At 39.2% G+C, this 14466-nt stretch overlaps 1 protein-coding gene across 1 annotated transcript in view; it reads left to right on the forward strand.

Annotated features, from left to right (window-relative positions):
• The window catches only part of LOC126251652 (calmodulin-binding transcription activator 1), a 1922036-nt gene that overhangs the window by 1693007 nt on the left and 214563 nt on the right, over positions 1-14466 (forward strand). Inside the window, exon 17 of the mRNA XM_049952210.1 lies at positions 13638-13740. Within this exon, the coding sequence (XP_049808167.1) occupies positions 13638-13740 (103 nt within the window). The remainder of the gene's footprint in view (positions 1-13637; positions 13741-14466) is intronic.

Below are 14466 nucleotides of genomic sequence, written 5' to 3' on the forward strand. Positions count from 1 at the left end.
AGCATACCCGCCAAATATTACTATCTTCACCCTTACGTATGTACAAGATATGATTGTATATCTTGTAATACTTCCTTAATTTCTCTCCTTCTGGACTCCTTTCGTCATATCGGGTTTTCACCATATTTAAACAACCGTCCTCGCTCTGATGATGACGTAGATTCTTACAGACGTTCACTATTAATTTGCGTCCCTCAACTTCTTTAAAATAGTATAATTTGACCACTCCATCTGCCTCATCTTTCAATAGATCTTGATTAGACTCGGGCAACCGCGACAGCGCATCCGCTACGCAATTGTCGGTCCCTTTTACGTAACAGATGTCATAGTTAAATTGTTGTAAATACAGTGACCACCTAGTCAGCCTTTCGTGAAGTAGTTTACAATCCTTCAGATAAGTGAGCGCCTTATGGTCCGTATGAATAATCACCTTACGGTCCCATAGGTAACCCTTGAACTTGAATCCCCACACGATAGCGAGACACTCTTTCTCAGAAATCGTGTAGTTTCGCTCACTTTTTGATAAAGTTCGACTCGCGAACGCTATCGTCCGATGTTCCTTATACTCTCCTTTACCAACTTCTTGGAACAGTTCTACCCCCACCCCGTAATTCGATGAATCCGTTCCCAGATGGAAGGGTAGCGATAAATCAGGATGGAATAGTATGTTAGATCTTAACAACTCGTCTTTTAATCTCTCGAAAGTGGCCTGACACCCGTCAGTCCACACAAACGGAACATTTTTGCGTAAGAGGTTATTTCATCATTAAACACTTGTCCTTTTACAAATTTACGGTAAAATCCTGTGAGCCCTAGAAAACTTTTTAACTGTTTCCTAGACTTGGGTGGAGGACAATTCCTTATTGCCTCTAGTTTCTCTGGGTCTTTCGTAATACCAGCAGTGGTAATTACATGCCCTAAAAATCTCAGTTCCTGCTTCACAAATTCGCATTTCTTTAGCTTTAGGGTCATTCCGCCACGGCGCAATGCTCTAAAAACTTCATCTAACAGGTCACAATGGTCATGCCAAGTGGCATTGGCCAACAATAGGTCGTCAACATATACAGTTAACCTTGAACTCAAAGCCGGTCCTAGCACTTTATCTAGGGCCCTGATGAATACGGACACAGATATATTAAGTCCAAACGGCAGTACTCTATACTGATAACACCTGCCCGCAAATAAGAAGGCGGTGTATGGCCTAGATTCTTCGTCGAGTTCTATTTGCCAGTAACTAGCCGTCGAATCGAGGCTAGTCATGAACTTAACGTCATGAAAACGTTGCAAAATCTCCTCCATACTCTCTGGTCTGTCTGTTTCGCATTGAACGACCCTATTCAAAGTGCGTGCGTCAATCACAATACGCACACTACCATCCCGTTTTGCTACAATGACCAAACAGTTATTGTATGGACTTGTACTTCTTTCAATCACTCCCCAATCGATCATCTTATCTATCTCCCGTTGCACTGCTTCCTTTTTGGACAGCGGAATAGCATATGGTCTCATGAAGAATGGTTCGTGCGGAATTACATGCAACTTGCATTTATATCCTTCCACAAGTCCCGGTTTGTCTGAAAACACCCTCTTATTCCTCATTATCACTTCATACAGGCCTCGCCTTTGTTCGTGAGTTACGTTTGACACGTCTACAATACTTTCCAATTCACTTTCTACTCTATTGTCAATGCCGAGATTCCTCACATTACAGTAGTTCAAATTCATACCTACATCAATACCATCCGGCCTGTTAACAATGTGTATAGGCTGGTATTGCCTATGCACACCGTCCCCTGCCTCGTCAAAACTAACTACTATTGTTTTATCTTGGGACGTACATGTCAAAGTTTTGCTTTGGCAATTAATCACTGCACGGTACTTTAATAGCCAATCTAACCCGACAATTACTTCCGTAGTTAAGTCTGGCACGACGACAAACTCTTGTTCAAATCGTGCCCCACATATCTCGAAGTGGACAAAAATCTGTTTTGTGACTGGTTTACTGGCCTTCCCAGTAGCACCGATAATTTTTACTCCTGCTACTGGCATAACTACGATACCAGGTCTGTCTTTCAGTAACTCAAATATTTTCCCAGATACAGCACTCAATTCTGCACCGGTGTCAATCAACACGTTTAGTTGTAGGTCGTGCATATTAACAGACACTACTATCTGTCTACACTTGTCCTCGACTGTTTCTTTATTTTCCCACAGTAAATCCTCGTCTATATCCAGGTCATTCCAGAAAAAACCATCCGGCTTTGAGCCTAAATCCTGCTTATCTGGCGGCTTTTTCAGCCTCTGTTCACATATAGTTTTAATTTCAACACGTTTGTCCTGAGGCTTAGTCTGTAGCTTCGCCTCCAATACCGAAACCTTTTCCTGTAACTCGTCATCAAGTGAGTGTTGCTTTGCTATCAATTCACTAATTGTCACCTTCGTTGATTCCTCTTTGGCTAGATTGATCTCATATGCCAATCTACCTGGAGGAATGTGCCCAGTAGTATCTGCAATTACTTCCTCTGGATCTGCGCAACCCACACTGCTACCGTCTGACCGTATAACGTCGGCTCTAACCTCATACACGCTGTAATCTACGTGCTTTTCTACCAATCGTGTCCGGCTATCACTAAAATTTTCGTAATCTTTCTCCTTCATACTCTCGCAATGTTTAAACTGGAGGTTTGCGTCGGATGGGTCGGCTACTTCTACCACTATAACTTTCGGTAAAGTCTGCCGGTTAGGGCCAGAACTTTCCGTTACCGTACTACTTCAACATCTAACTCCTGCGGGACGAAACACGACGAATCTTGCTCGTGCTCCCCATTAACATCAACTATTTCTAGTAAAGTCTGCCGGTTAGGGCCAGAACTTTCTATCACTTCACAAATACTATCTTCCTGCGGGACGAGACGTGGCAAATCCTGACCGCGCTCCCCATAAACACTTCTCCCGTACAGGCCCCTATAATCTCTTAGTTCGTCGTATAAGTGACCGAATTGCCTTAACCAGACCTCATCCCTCTCTGCATCCCCTCGATCAATGACGGACGTGTTATCCGACATCTGATCTTCTCTCAACAATTGCGAATCATTCTTAAACTCAATCTCCATTTCCGCTGTGGGTGTTACAGCTGCCACTTTATAATCGTTTTCCGGAACACTACTTAAATTGTTCTCACTGACAGTGAATGTATTTTCTACTGCCATGTCTACAACTGATCTACTACTTGTGGGCGCACTCCTTTCTCCTAACACTGGCACACTCTCCCACCGTTGATTATTCCATACAGAATTTTCATAACGACGACACCTGGGTTTTCTCCTGTTATTGGGCCGCCAAAATTTCTCCACGCCCGGTCGGCCCCTCACCGGCGCGGCTAACGGCTAATGGTTTCCCTGTCTCGTCCCAGCAGATACGCTCCCCGGATGCTGCTGAGGCGGCTGATCACACCCTCTGGCGTTATTACTATTCTGCGAAGCCCGTATCACGCTAGTATGATACTGGTTTCCGTCATTCCTGTTATTATTTGCATTGTATCGATTGTCATTACGGCCTGAACCACTATTGTTATTGCTGCCAAGATTGCGGTTGTCGTTGTTGTGGTTGCTGTGGTACCCGTTGTTGTTACCACGGCCTCTACCACTGTCACGATTATTGCGCCAATTGTCCTCGTCCTCAACTCTTTCCAGGAAATCATTGATTGTCCTGTAATTGCTTCCTATGTAGCGTTTTGTATCATCTGGAAGCTTCTTGTAGAGTTCCCAGACTATTTCGGATTCCGTGCGGCGATCACGCAAATATTCCAACTTGCGGATCCAGCCCTCACAAAACTCCTTCATCGAGCCGCGCGAATTCGCATCGAAAGGCCTCGATACGACAAATTCGCGCCAGACACTTTGCTGTTTTTGCTCTGACCAGTATTCAGCCAGAAACAAATTTTTGAACTCGTCAAGAGTCAGGTTCGTAATGTTGAGGTTTAAGCCCCAACGCTTGGCATCACCAACCAACACATCAATAACCGCATTAATTTTTCTCTCATTAGTCTATGCTCTGGGTAAAACTCTTTCACAATTTTTAATGAAATCCGTCGCGTGTATACCGCCTTTTTTCAAGGGGTCGAACCGCTCCTCTTTCGTCAACAATTCCGAACTATGTGCACAGATTGGCAGATAGCTCTGTTTTTCATCAAGTTTCTTTTCTAATTCCGACACTCTCGTAATTACTTGGCAAGTGGTTGTCGCAAGCGTTTCTACTTCCTTTTTTTTTTTTTTTTCCTTCGCAGGTATTAGCCTGCTTCGTCACTTTGGTATCTACTTCGGATACTAAAGTCTTTAAAGTTTCCACCTTCTTTTGATCCTCTTTTTTTCACTAATTGAATTTGTTCCGTCACCTTATTCTCGATGATCGGAGCAACTGCTTCTCCTACACTTTTTTCGATTCTGCTAATTTCGGAATTAAAACGCGTATTTATGCTCGCAATTTCCGCCTGAACGCCTATCATTTCCTGTTTAAGATTACCGATTTCGGTATTAATCACAACAATATCTTCTTTGATTTTATCAACTTTTGCGTTAACAACTCCAACATTGTTGTTGACAACATTAATAGCTTTGTTCTGAGATTGTCTAGCTTCCTGTCAATTTTTTCAGACTGAGCTTATTGCTTGGCAGACTGAGCTTCTTGCTTGGCAGCCTGAGCTTTAATTTCTGCCGATTGAGTTTCTATCTTGCTAGACTGAGCCTTGATTTCGTTAATCAAAACATTCAATAAATCAGCTAAATTCCCGGAAACTACCGGTTTTACTTCCGTAGCGGCTTCCTCTTTAATTGTCCCCGCGTATTCGTCATCAAGGGGTTCAGATTTGATTTTCACTTCCGATTCCGAAACATTTTCTAAAGTTTGGAATTCCATTTCTGCTCTTTGTTGCGTTTCAGCGGTCGCGTCTTTCACGCTAGCCGCCTGCCCCTGAACAATGGGTACCGCGGTGCGCGTTTCCCACTGTTCGACCGATTGTTCCGTATCCAAGTCTACCAAATTTTGGTAATTGTTGCCTTAATAATTTTCAATATAAATAACAAATCTCAAATCTAATTAGGATTCCTCCCACTACTTAATCTCGCTGACGTAACTATCTGTTCGTAACCAATACTTTGTTACGACATTTGCACCAAACAAAATTCGTGTCCAGAACAACCTCAGATCTGAACATTGTCCTGTCACCAGGTCGCCACGTGTAACCTCCCCCTCACTTATCGACCTTAATGACAGTGAAAAATTAAACCGCGTGTACCTAATGGAAATTTGGGAAAGCAATCGTCACCGAAGTTAATCTGTCGGTAAAGAGGGAGGAAAGGGTTACATCTAAATGAAAAGGAAAATGCAAATGAAACTGGTGGAAATTAATTTTGAAAAGGGGTAAAGTTAATAAAGAAAGTAAATGTGCGGCCGTTACGTTAACAATTAACTAGCGGTAATTAGATATTTGAGATTTGGGGAAAATTACGGTCGCCAGTCCTATGGACAATTACTATAATAACTGAAAAAGAAAGGTTATTGCACATATAATTGGCACTAAAAGCATGGCAACTGAAGGTTGACACGTGTAGTGTGAAAACTGGATGTTTGTCAGAAGTAATAAATTTCGCTACACTCTGACTTAATTTAGCAAAAGAATTAATAAAACCGGAAAATCGAAAGTTAATTTAGTGACTGAAGTTAATAGTGAGCTTTCTTTCTGAAGCACATCGAAATTCAGTAAAATACAGTTAGTCTTGGACTACCTCAACAATCATTTCAAAAGCAACTTGACTCTACGCAATTTAGAAATAAGAGATTTAACTTTGAACTTGAATTATATGATTCTGAACAATTAACAGTAGTAAAATTTTGTACGTACCAAGCTGAGCTGCAGTCACAGATAAGCTAAAATACGGTAACAAAACTCGCACTCTCATTTTGTGCTTGTGTAATCTAAATATTGTAGCCAGCTATAAATACTTTAACTGAACTTTGAAATTAAAGCAGTGAAATTGAATTATATTATTTTAATGCTGGCATTTGAATTTCAACGACACTCGGGTTCATTTCGGAAAAGGAAGGGACCCTGCTTGGCAATGCAATTGGGACAATGAGCAACAAAGGTTCATGCTACGTTGCTATAATTTTGTGATTTGAACAGTTTGAAAAGCTGAGGTCTGCCATACAGTTCTGAAACTTTACGTGCTTTTAGTCTTCCTTGTTGGTTGATTGAAGGTTTGAAGTCGTCGATCGAGGAGGTGGCGACAGTCACTCATTGTCGGCCGTCGCTGTTGCAGAAGCTGGAGCGCTTTCTTCTCGACACGGTCACCAGGCGAAACGGGCTCTTGATGTGTGCCAGCTAATGCTTCCCGTCCGCGACACCGTGCTAGAAACCACCATAGCCAGTTGATCGCAATTACATGCTGCCAAACCCCGAAAGCCCGGCAACTTGCGGGAGCGTCACACAACACACCTGCTCAATCGCACTACTCCAACCAGACTCCCCCTCGCTGCCCGCGCTCCACGCGGCAGAGTTAACACTACCAAAGATCCTACACACTTTCATTCTTCACATGACCTATCGATGTATTCGTTCGATAGCATAGTTTTCCCTAGGCAAGACCCAGAGTAAAATACAAATATTTACAAAACAAACCAATTATACATCGGCATGAATGCATATATATATATATATATATATATATATATATATATATATATATATATATATATATATATAAAAAGAAAGATGATGAGACTTACCAAACAAAAGCGCCTCTACTCTTCCACCTCGACTGACATCTCTGCCCAAACTCTTTGTCTTTAAATATGTCTGCTTGTGTCTGTATGTGTGGATGGATATGTGTGTGTGTGCGAGTGTATACCTGTCCTTTTTTCCCCCTAAGGTAAGTCTTTCCGCTCCCGGGATTGGAATGACTCCTTACCCTCTCCCTTAAAACCCACATCCTTTCGTCTTTCCCTCTCCTTCCCTCTTTCCTGATGAGGCAACAGTTTGTTGCGAAAGCTTGAATTTTGTGTGTATATTTGTGTTTGTTTGTGTGTCTATCGACCTGCCAGCGCTTTAGTTTGGTAAGTCTCATCATCTTTCTTTTTAGATATATTTTTTCCACGTGGAATGTTTCCCTCTGTTTTTATATATATATATATATATATATATATATATATATATATATATATATATATATATATATATATATATAAAGACACAGAAATGTTATATCTTCAGGTAACAAAATAAGGAAAAAATTATGGTACAATAGATGGAAATAGGAGGATATGCATTTCCGGCGTTACAGGTCCTCCATCTGGATCAGTGTACCATTTAAGTTACCAATAAAATGTTTCAGTTTCTTGGTGTAAGAATCTGATTGGTCCACAATGGGTTGTAATAGTGTAGTCAAGAACTTAACAATTGGTGATTAGGTGGGCAAAACAATGGCACTTACTGTATCTCATGACTGAATATTTTCCTTATGACTTTTCAGCACTGCATAAAGTCTCAGTGGTAGCACAACTGAATCAAAAAGGTCTTTGATTGCTCTGTTCAGTTGAGAAGTTTTTTTATTAAATATGTGACAGTTCTAAGAACCTCGTCAGTGGGTCCCGCAACATTCGTAACTGTTGCTGCCTTGCTTCCTTCAGGAGAAAAATGATAATACTATCATTTTTTAGCATTACTTTCACCCACAGTTACATTACATTTTGGAGCTTCCTGTGAGCTAATACTATTATTGCTTATAGAAGGATTTCTTCAGTTATTGCACAGTCCACACTATAAGTGCCTGCTTCCTTGCTACCTATAATACCCCCATGGGCACAACTTGCGGAGTAATGGCAAAATTTCCACCCCTGGCATGCACAGACCTCTCACTATCAGATAATGAATGTTCAGATAAATTGATATCAGTACGGAAAATGTCTTCAACAAAGAAGATGGTAGCTTAGGCCACATGGTATATAAAAACCCACACACACGGACCATTACTTTCACTGAGATTCAGATTGACACTCCTGACAAAAGCAAGATGTTATAAAAATGGTGGAAGATAGAGCAAGGAACATCTATGAACCAGAGTTGCTTGAAGCAGAATGTAAGTATTTCACCGAAGAGTTTCAGAAGAATGGGTATTCATCTGCTGAGATAAAGTGTTAAGACAGCCACAAAAAGATCACAGTGATATACAGGCACCTGCAAAATCCAAGATTTTATTGCCATTCATTAAAAATGTAACCGATCACATACGAAATATCTTGACAAAATTGAATATCCAGAATGAAAATTTCACTCTGGGTTCGAGCGTGCACTGATATGAAATTTCCTTGCAGATTAAAACTGTGTGGCAGACAGAGACTGGAACTTCGGACCTTTGCCTTCTGTAGGCAAGTGCTGTATTGACTAAGCTACCAAGGCACAACTCATGACCTGTTCTCAAAGCTTTGCTTCTCTCAGTACTTCATTTCATTCTGGAAATTGTCCCCAGTCTGTGGCTAAGCCATGTCTCCACAATATCCTTTCTTCCAGGAGCATTAATATTGCAAGTTTCACGGGAGAGATTCTATGAATTTTGGAATGTAGGAGATGGTAGAAGCAAAACCATGAAGACAGTTTGGGGGTAGTGGTGGTTAGCTCAGCCTGCGAAAGGTAAGGATCCTGAGTTTGAGTCTCATTCTGGGATGCAGTTTTAATCAAGGAAGTTTCAAAATTTAACAGTGCTGTAATCTACAAACCCATCCAGAAGATACAGGAACACCTAAAGTTGGCCAAGGATGCTTTCAAATCTACCATGAAGTTGTGTAACCATATACATGGTGACTACTAAAAGAACTACTGAAAAACGAGTAGAACAACATAAGAGCAACTGTAGAAGGGGAGAAACAGAAGATCAGCTGTTGCAGAGCACACTTTGCAGCCAGGAGACCATGAATTTGATTTGATAAGACTCCGGTACTTGCAGCCTAAGTGGATACTATGAAGTGCAACAGAGATTACAAAATGCTCTAAGAATTTTAATTAGAAAGAAGATGGTGTTAAGCTAAGCTGTATCGCATTCTGGTGTTGAAGAAGACATTTACCAGTCTTGTACCATGGGATGATAGCAATAGTGAATGGAAGCAACTGACAATGGCCAATTGTGCTAAAATATTCAAAACAGGTGATGTCAAGCTCTGTGCAGAAGCACATAGAAATGGAATTGTACTTCAGTCGGTAGTGAAATAAAGTGTGCATCGGACCTTAAGAAAAGCTACAATTGGCATTGAAGAAAAAGTGTGCAGACTGTAATGAACTGTTTAAGAGCTGCGTGCTGTGATCTAGTAGCACTCTGGTCAATGTGTGACACCGATTTTAGTACAGTTCATTTCCGTCATATTTACAGTGACGTGCACTAGCCCGTAGCATGCATTTACATGACATTAACTCCACATTGTCTGGATTATATTGTCTTTTATGACTTTATGTAAGTTAAGTGTTCCATAGCCATGAGAGACATGGACTTAACATCACTAAAAAAGTGTTTAGGGTCTTAGACAATGATGTCCAGGAAATCCAAGGCAGACAACTTAAAAATATGAGAACATGCAACATTCATATAATGAATAATGCCTATGTAAAAGCATTGGAGTGTTTAGATGAAGAAGTATCCAAATGTCTGGTCAATATTTACAATTATTTTCATGGTTGGCCTGTCCATTGACAAGAATTTGAAGAAATTCTGTCTAAGTTTAACATTCCACTTCATAAGTTTTTTAAGCATATACACCCACAAGGTGGCTTAGTTTAGGATCTTCAGCTAACAGGATTTTGGAACAGTGGGATGGTATAGCATATTACTTTCTTAACCATATATCTCTAAAAATAGAATTACACTACTGTTCAATCCAAATCCTACAGTGATATTGTGAATGCTTGAAAAAAAAAAAAACCTCCAATAAAAGCAGAACTTCATTAGATAATTTAATCTGCAGAACTATTCTGAAAGTTCATGCAGCATTTTCAAAGCTAAACACTTTGATTCACAAATTGCTTACAGAAATAGAAAACATTCTTGAAATCTTTTTGGCTCATGTCTAGAACATTTCTGCTATAAGAAAAATTGAAAGTATTTCCGAATTTCTTCATGATGAACACTTCACATTGGATGATCTGCTTCCTCTTGAACAACTAGTTGTTAGTGAGCAAGTAACCAAAGAGTTTAGTACGCTGGAAGAATGTGACAAGTTGTGGTTTCTAAACAATGCAGAAAAACATTATAACACAGTTCACAAAAATGTGATGGAATAGACATGCTTATGAAGTACACTACTAAAAAGACTTGGTTTTTAGATTCCAAAGAAAGAATAAAGAGCAGAAGCTGCAGTAAAATGTTAAAGGTTGCAAAATAGTGCTATTTGATGTCCAGCAAGATTACATATTAGACAAGTGGAGGGTTCTACAGTTTGAAAATGATGACACAGCTTTAAATAACAAAGGTACTGACAAGTATTGGCAGAGCACATCTCAAAAAGAGATTCATCATCTACAGAGTTTAAGTACACAAAAGTTTCAAAACTTGTTAAGGCTTGTCTATCATTGTTCCTTGGAAATGTGGACATAGAAAGGAGGTATACTATTGCGAAGCACAGATTAGGAGAAGACAAGGCAGCAATGACTGAAAGATTTTTGAACAATATTTTGAATGTCACAGATGCATTGGGATAACACCCAATTTTCTTTCTTTGCTCATTAGATATGGACAGTAAGCACATGCAAATTATAGAGCTTATAAGGAATAATGTGAAAGGAAAAGAAAATGTGTGAATTAGAATAAAAGAAAAAAAGAGGAACAAAACCACAAGCTTCTCGAAGAGTAGAATAACAAGATGAATAACATCAGAAAATCAATAGATTGTGAAACAGCTTCTCTGAAAGAATAGAGAAAAGAACATCAACTATCGAAGGAGGCACAAGAAGAACTTCTCTTTCAAGCTTCAGATAAACTGAATAAAGAACTGAAAATAATGATTTAAAAGCAGAAAAATAAGTGCATGGTATGTCTGAGAGGGCACAAATCATGAAAGTAGATGAAAGAGTGAAAGAAAGGCAGTGGAAACCATTCAGAAAAATCTTGAGAAAAGAAAATTTAATATGATTACTTCATTTTTTGCTAAGATTCCTAAGAAATAGTAATCCAAAAATATTATGTTGATCTTTTCCAGTATTGAAGTGTAGAATAACAGTTGTAAAAATGTGATGTAGGTTTTGTTTGTGAGTTACGATTACCAATACTGAACTACCAATGTACCTACACATATTAATAAATTTGTATCAAGGAAGAAATGGCCATACACCATCCAGGGTTGTAATAGAGAAATTTATTACAGTCTTAACTAGTCTTTTGGAAGATGGCTATCAAAAATGAAAACAACTAATTTGTGCCATTTCTGTTTATTTAAATAAATAGCTGAGTACCTAGTGCTGCCCCGCTATGTATTGATTCAAATCTACTGTTAGTCCATCTCCTCCTCCATTTCCAGACCATAAATGGTGTGTACCAGGTTTGGTTGAAATAAGTCCCCTCTCTCTATCCATCTCATCCTTCATGTTCTCTCTGACTATCTCCTCCTCCCCCCACTCTGTCTGTCTCCTCCGTCCTCCTCTGTTCATCTCCTCCTCCCCTCCACCTCTCTCTTCCTCCCCCTCTCTCTGTCCATCTCTCCCTTCTATCTGTCTGTGCCAGTCTTCTCCTCCCCCCTCACTGTCTGTCCAGCTGCTCCTTCCCCAATTCTGTCTCCATGCTGTCACTGCAGTAGGACACTGGTGGTTTTTCTTTTAAGATTGTAAAAAATTTGGGCAAAATTGTTCTTGGGCCTTAGAGCTTTTTACTCTTGGCTTTGCCTGCATACATACATAAAAAACAGGCTGTCCCAAAAGACGACGACAAGCTATAGGGACAGGTTCCTTACACCGAAACAAGAAAAAAAGTCAGTAAACATGGGTTTTAAAGTCCATGCCTTAAGAGCTATGAGCACTTCTTCAGTAAAAGAGATTTGTTTCACACTAGTGAAAATCAAAAAGTGCTCATAGCTTTTAAGGTTGCATTTTAGAGCCCATGTTTACTAGACATTTTTTTCTTGGTTTGGTGCAAGGAATGTGTCCTTAAAGCTTGTTGGTGTTTTTCTGGAACACCCTGTATATTTCACGTACATTTAATATGTTGTAAACATATTTGTACATATATTTCACATTTATCTCTAGCGAATTTTGCCATGTAGCTTCATTTTCACACAGCTTAATATTTATGACATTGAATCTCCTGAACTGTGTGCTGCAAAATGATATACTTTTGCGTATACATCCAGTGGCATATGTGGCTACTGTCTAGGAAATGTGCTGTGAGTATAGTTACTAATAAATTAAAACTTCATGTGTGATGCGGCAGTTTTTCACACATCTCAGTGTTTGTATCATATCTCCTGAACTATGTATCATACAATGATATATTTTTATACGTGCATTCAGCAACACAGTATATGTATCCTGTCTGCAAAATGTGTTGCAAACAGAATTAGTAGTAAACAAGTAATAATGGAAAACATCATGCTTCATGCGACGGTTGTAAGCATATGGTAATGATAAACCTTTTTCCCTTCATCATTCTGTGGAAGTTGTCAGGGACAAAAAGTTTCATAAGGTTTGAATGTGTAAAGTCTGTTCCGAGTCATTAAGTGCTCTCATTTGCAAATACTGGATGACTAAGGTCGGCTATTCATGCATTTTGGACTACACTGGTTTTTCAACCCCAACCTCACTTCTTCAATAGTAGATGGTACATATCCTCACAGTGATGATTTCCAGACCATAAGTGGTATGTACCAGGTTTGGTTGAAATAAGTCCAGTAATTTAGCAGGAGATGTAGAATATACACACACATACATACATACATATTGTATTGTACATTCATTTTTATAATATGTATGGATTTGTCAGCTTTTTATCACATTTTTTTTCAAATGGTTTTATCATCTTTTAATCACCTTTTTCAAATATTTTGTCACTTTTCTCAGCTTTTTCAAATGTCACCATGTCCGCCTGCTTAGTTGGGTGGTAACGTGCTTGCCTCTCATGCAAATGGGCCCGGGTTCGATTCCTGGCCAGGTTGGACATTTTCTCCACTTGGGGACTGGGTGCTGTGTTGTCCTCATCATCATTTCATCCTCATCACCGGCGCGCAAGTCGCCTAATGTGGCATCGAATGAAATAAGACTTGCACTTGGTGGCCAAACTTCCACGAATAGGGGCCTCCCGGCCATACGCTCATTTCATTTCATTTCATTTCATTTCAATGTCACCATAGCACCTCATTTTGGAACTGCATAGTTTTAATACAGAGGAAATGGGATAAATGAGTGTAGACTTCATGAATTTGTATACTTTTGAAAGTGATGGAATTGTTTGTTAAGTATGAAGTTATGTTTGACTAAGAATGCAATTTTGTTTCACAGAAGTAGAAAAATCTGTTTAAGATAAAGTATATACATTTGATGTAATTTGGCATTTTGCTGAATCTATAACTTAAGTAGAAAGAATAAACATTTACTTGTTAAAATTTTGTTATAGGCTTGTTTGTGCAATGTTGCACTGGAGAGAGGAGAATTCGTCTCTTCTGTTGGAAACAGAAGTTGATGCCCTTAGTCAGGATGAAGATGGATATACTCCCCTTGTGAGTGAAAGCTTTTTGTTGTTGTTTGTTAATCAGCATAGCACTTACTGTATGAGATTGTGTGTTGTTATTGAAACTGTCTTCCATGCTGCAATGAGCTTCAGTATTACTTGCACACGTAACTTATTTCATGTAACCCTAGTAGTTGGATTTTGAAATTCTTAATTAAGTGTATCTATAGATACTCTAACAGATATGCCTATCTTCTGAAGATATGCGTAATGAAATCTCATGACTTAATTATCATTTCTGATCAACATGTGATTATAAGTTAATCTTCCATGTTGCCCTAGCCAACAAAAATTCCTTCGATAACTTTTTAATCCACAAAGTTTCATCATTGTGTTTGATGAGAATTTAAACTGGCAGTAACAGATTTTGGAACTCCTAAAACAACTTAGTTCAGCCACATCTGCATTTAGAATCATTGCAGACCTTGGGGAGAGGCAAATCCGTAAGTTCATATATTTTGCATTTTTTCATTCAGTAATGTCATATGGTGTACTATTCTGGGAAACTCATCATCAAGAAAGAAAGTCTTCAGTTGCTGAAAAATGTGTTATTTGTTGTAAGAATAATATGTGATGCTCACCCACAATCACCTTCTAGACATCTGTTTTAGGAGTTAATCATTTTGACTACTGATTCACAGTATATTTATTCCCTCATGAAGTTTGTAATAAATAAGCCACTGCAGTTTAAAAGGAACAACAATGTACATAATTA

The sequence above is a fragment of the Schistocerca nitens genome, chromosome 4 (assembly GCF_023898315.1).
Source record: "Schistocerca nitens isolate TAMUIC-IGC-003100 chromosome 4, iqSchNite1.1, whole genome shotgun sequence".
Lineage (NCBI taxonomy): Eukaryota > Metazoa > Arthropoda > Insecta > Orthoptera > Acrididae > Schistocerca > Schistocerca nitens.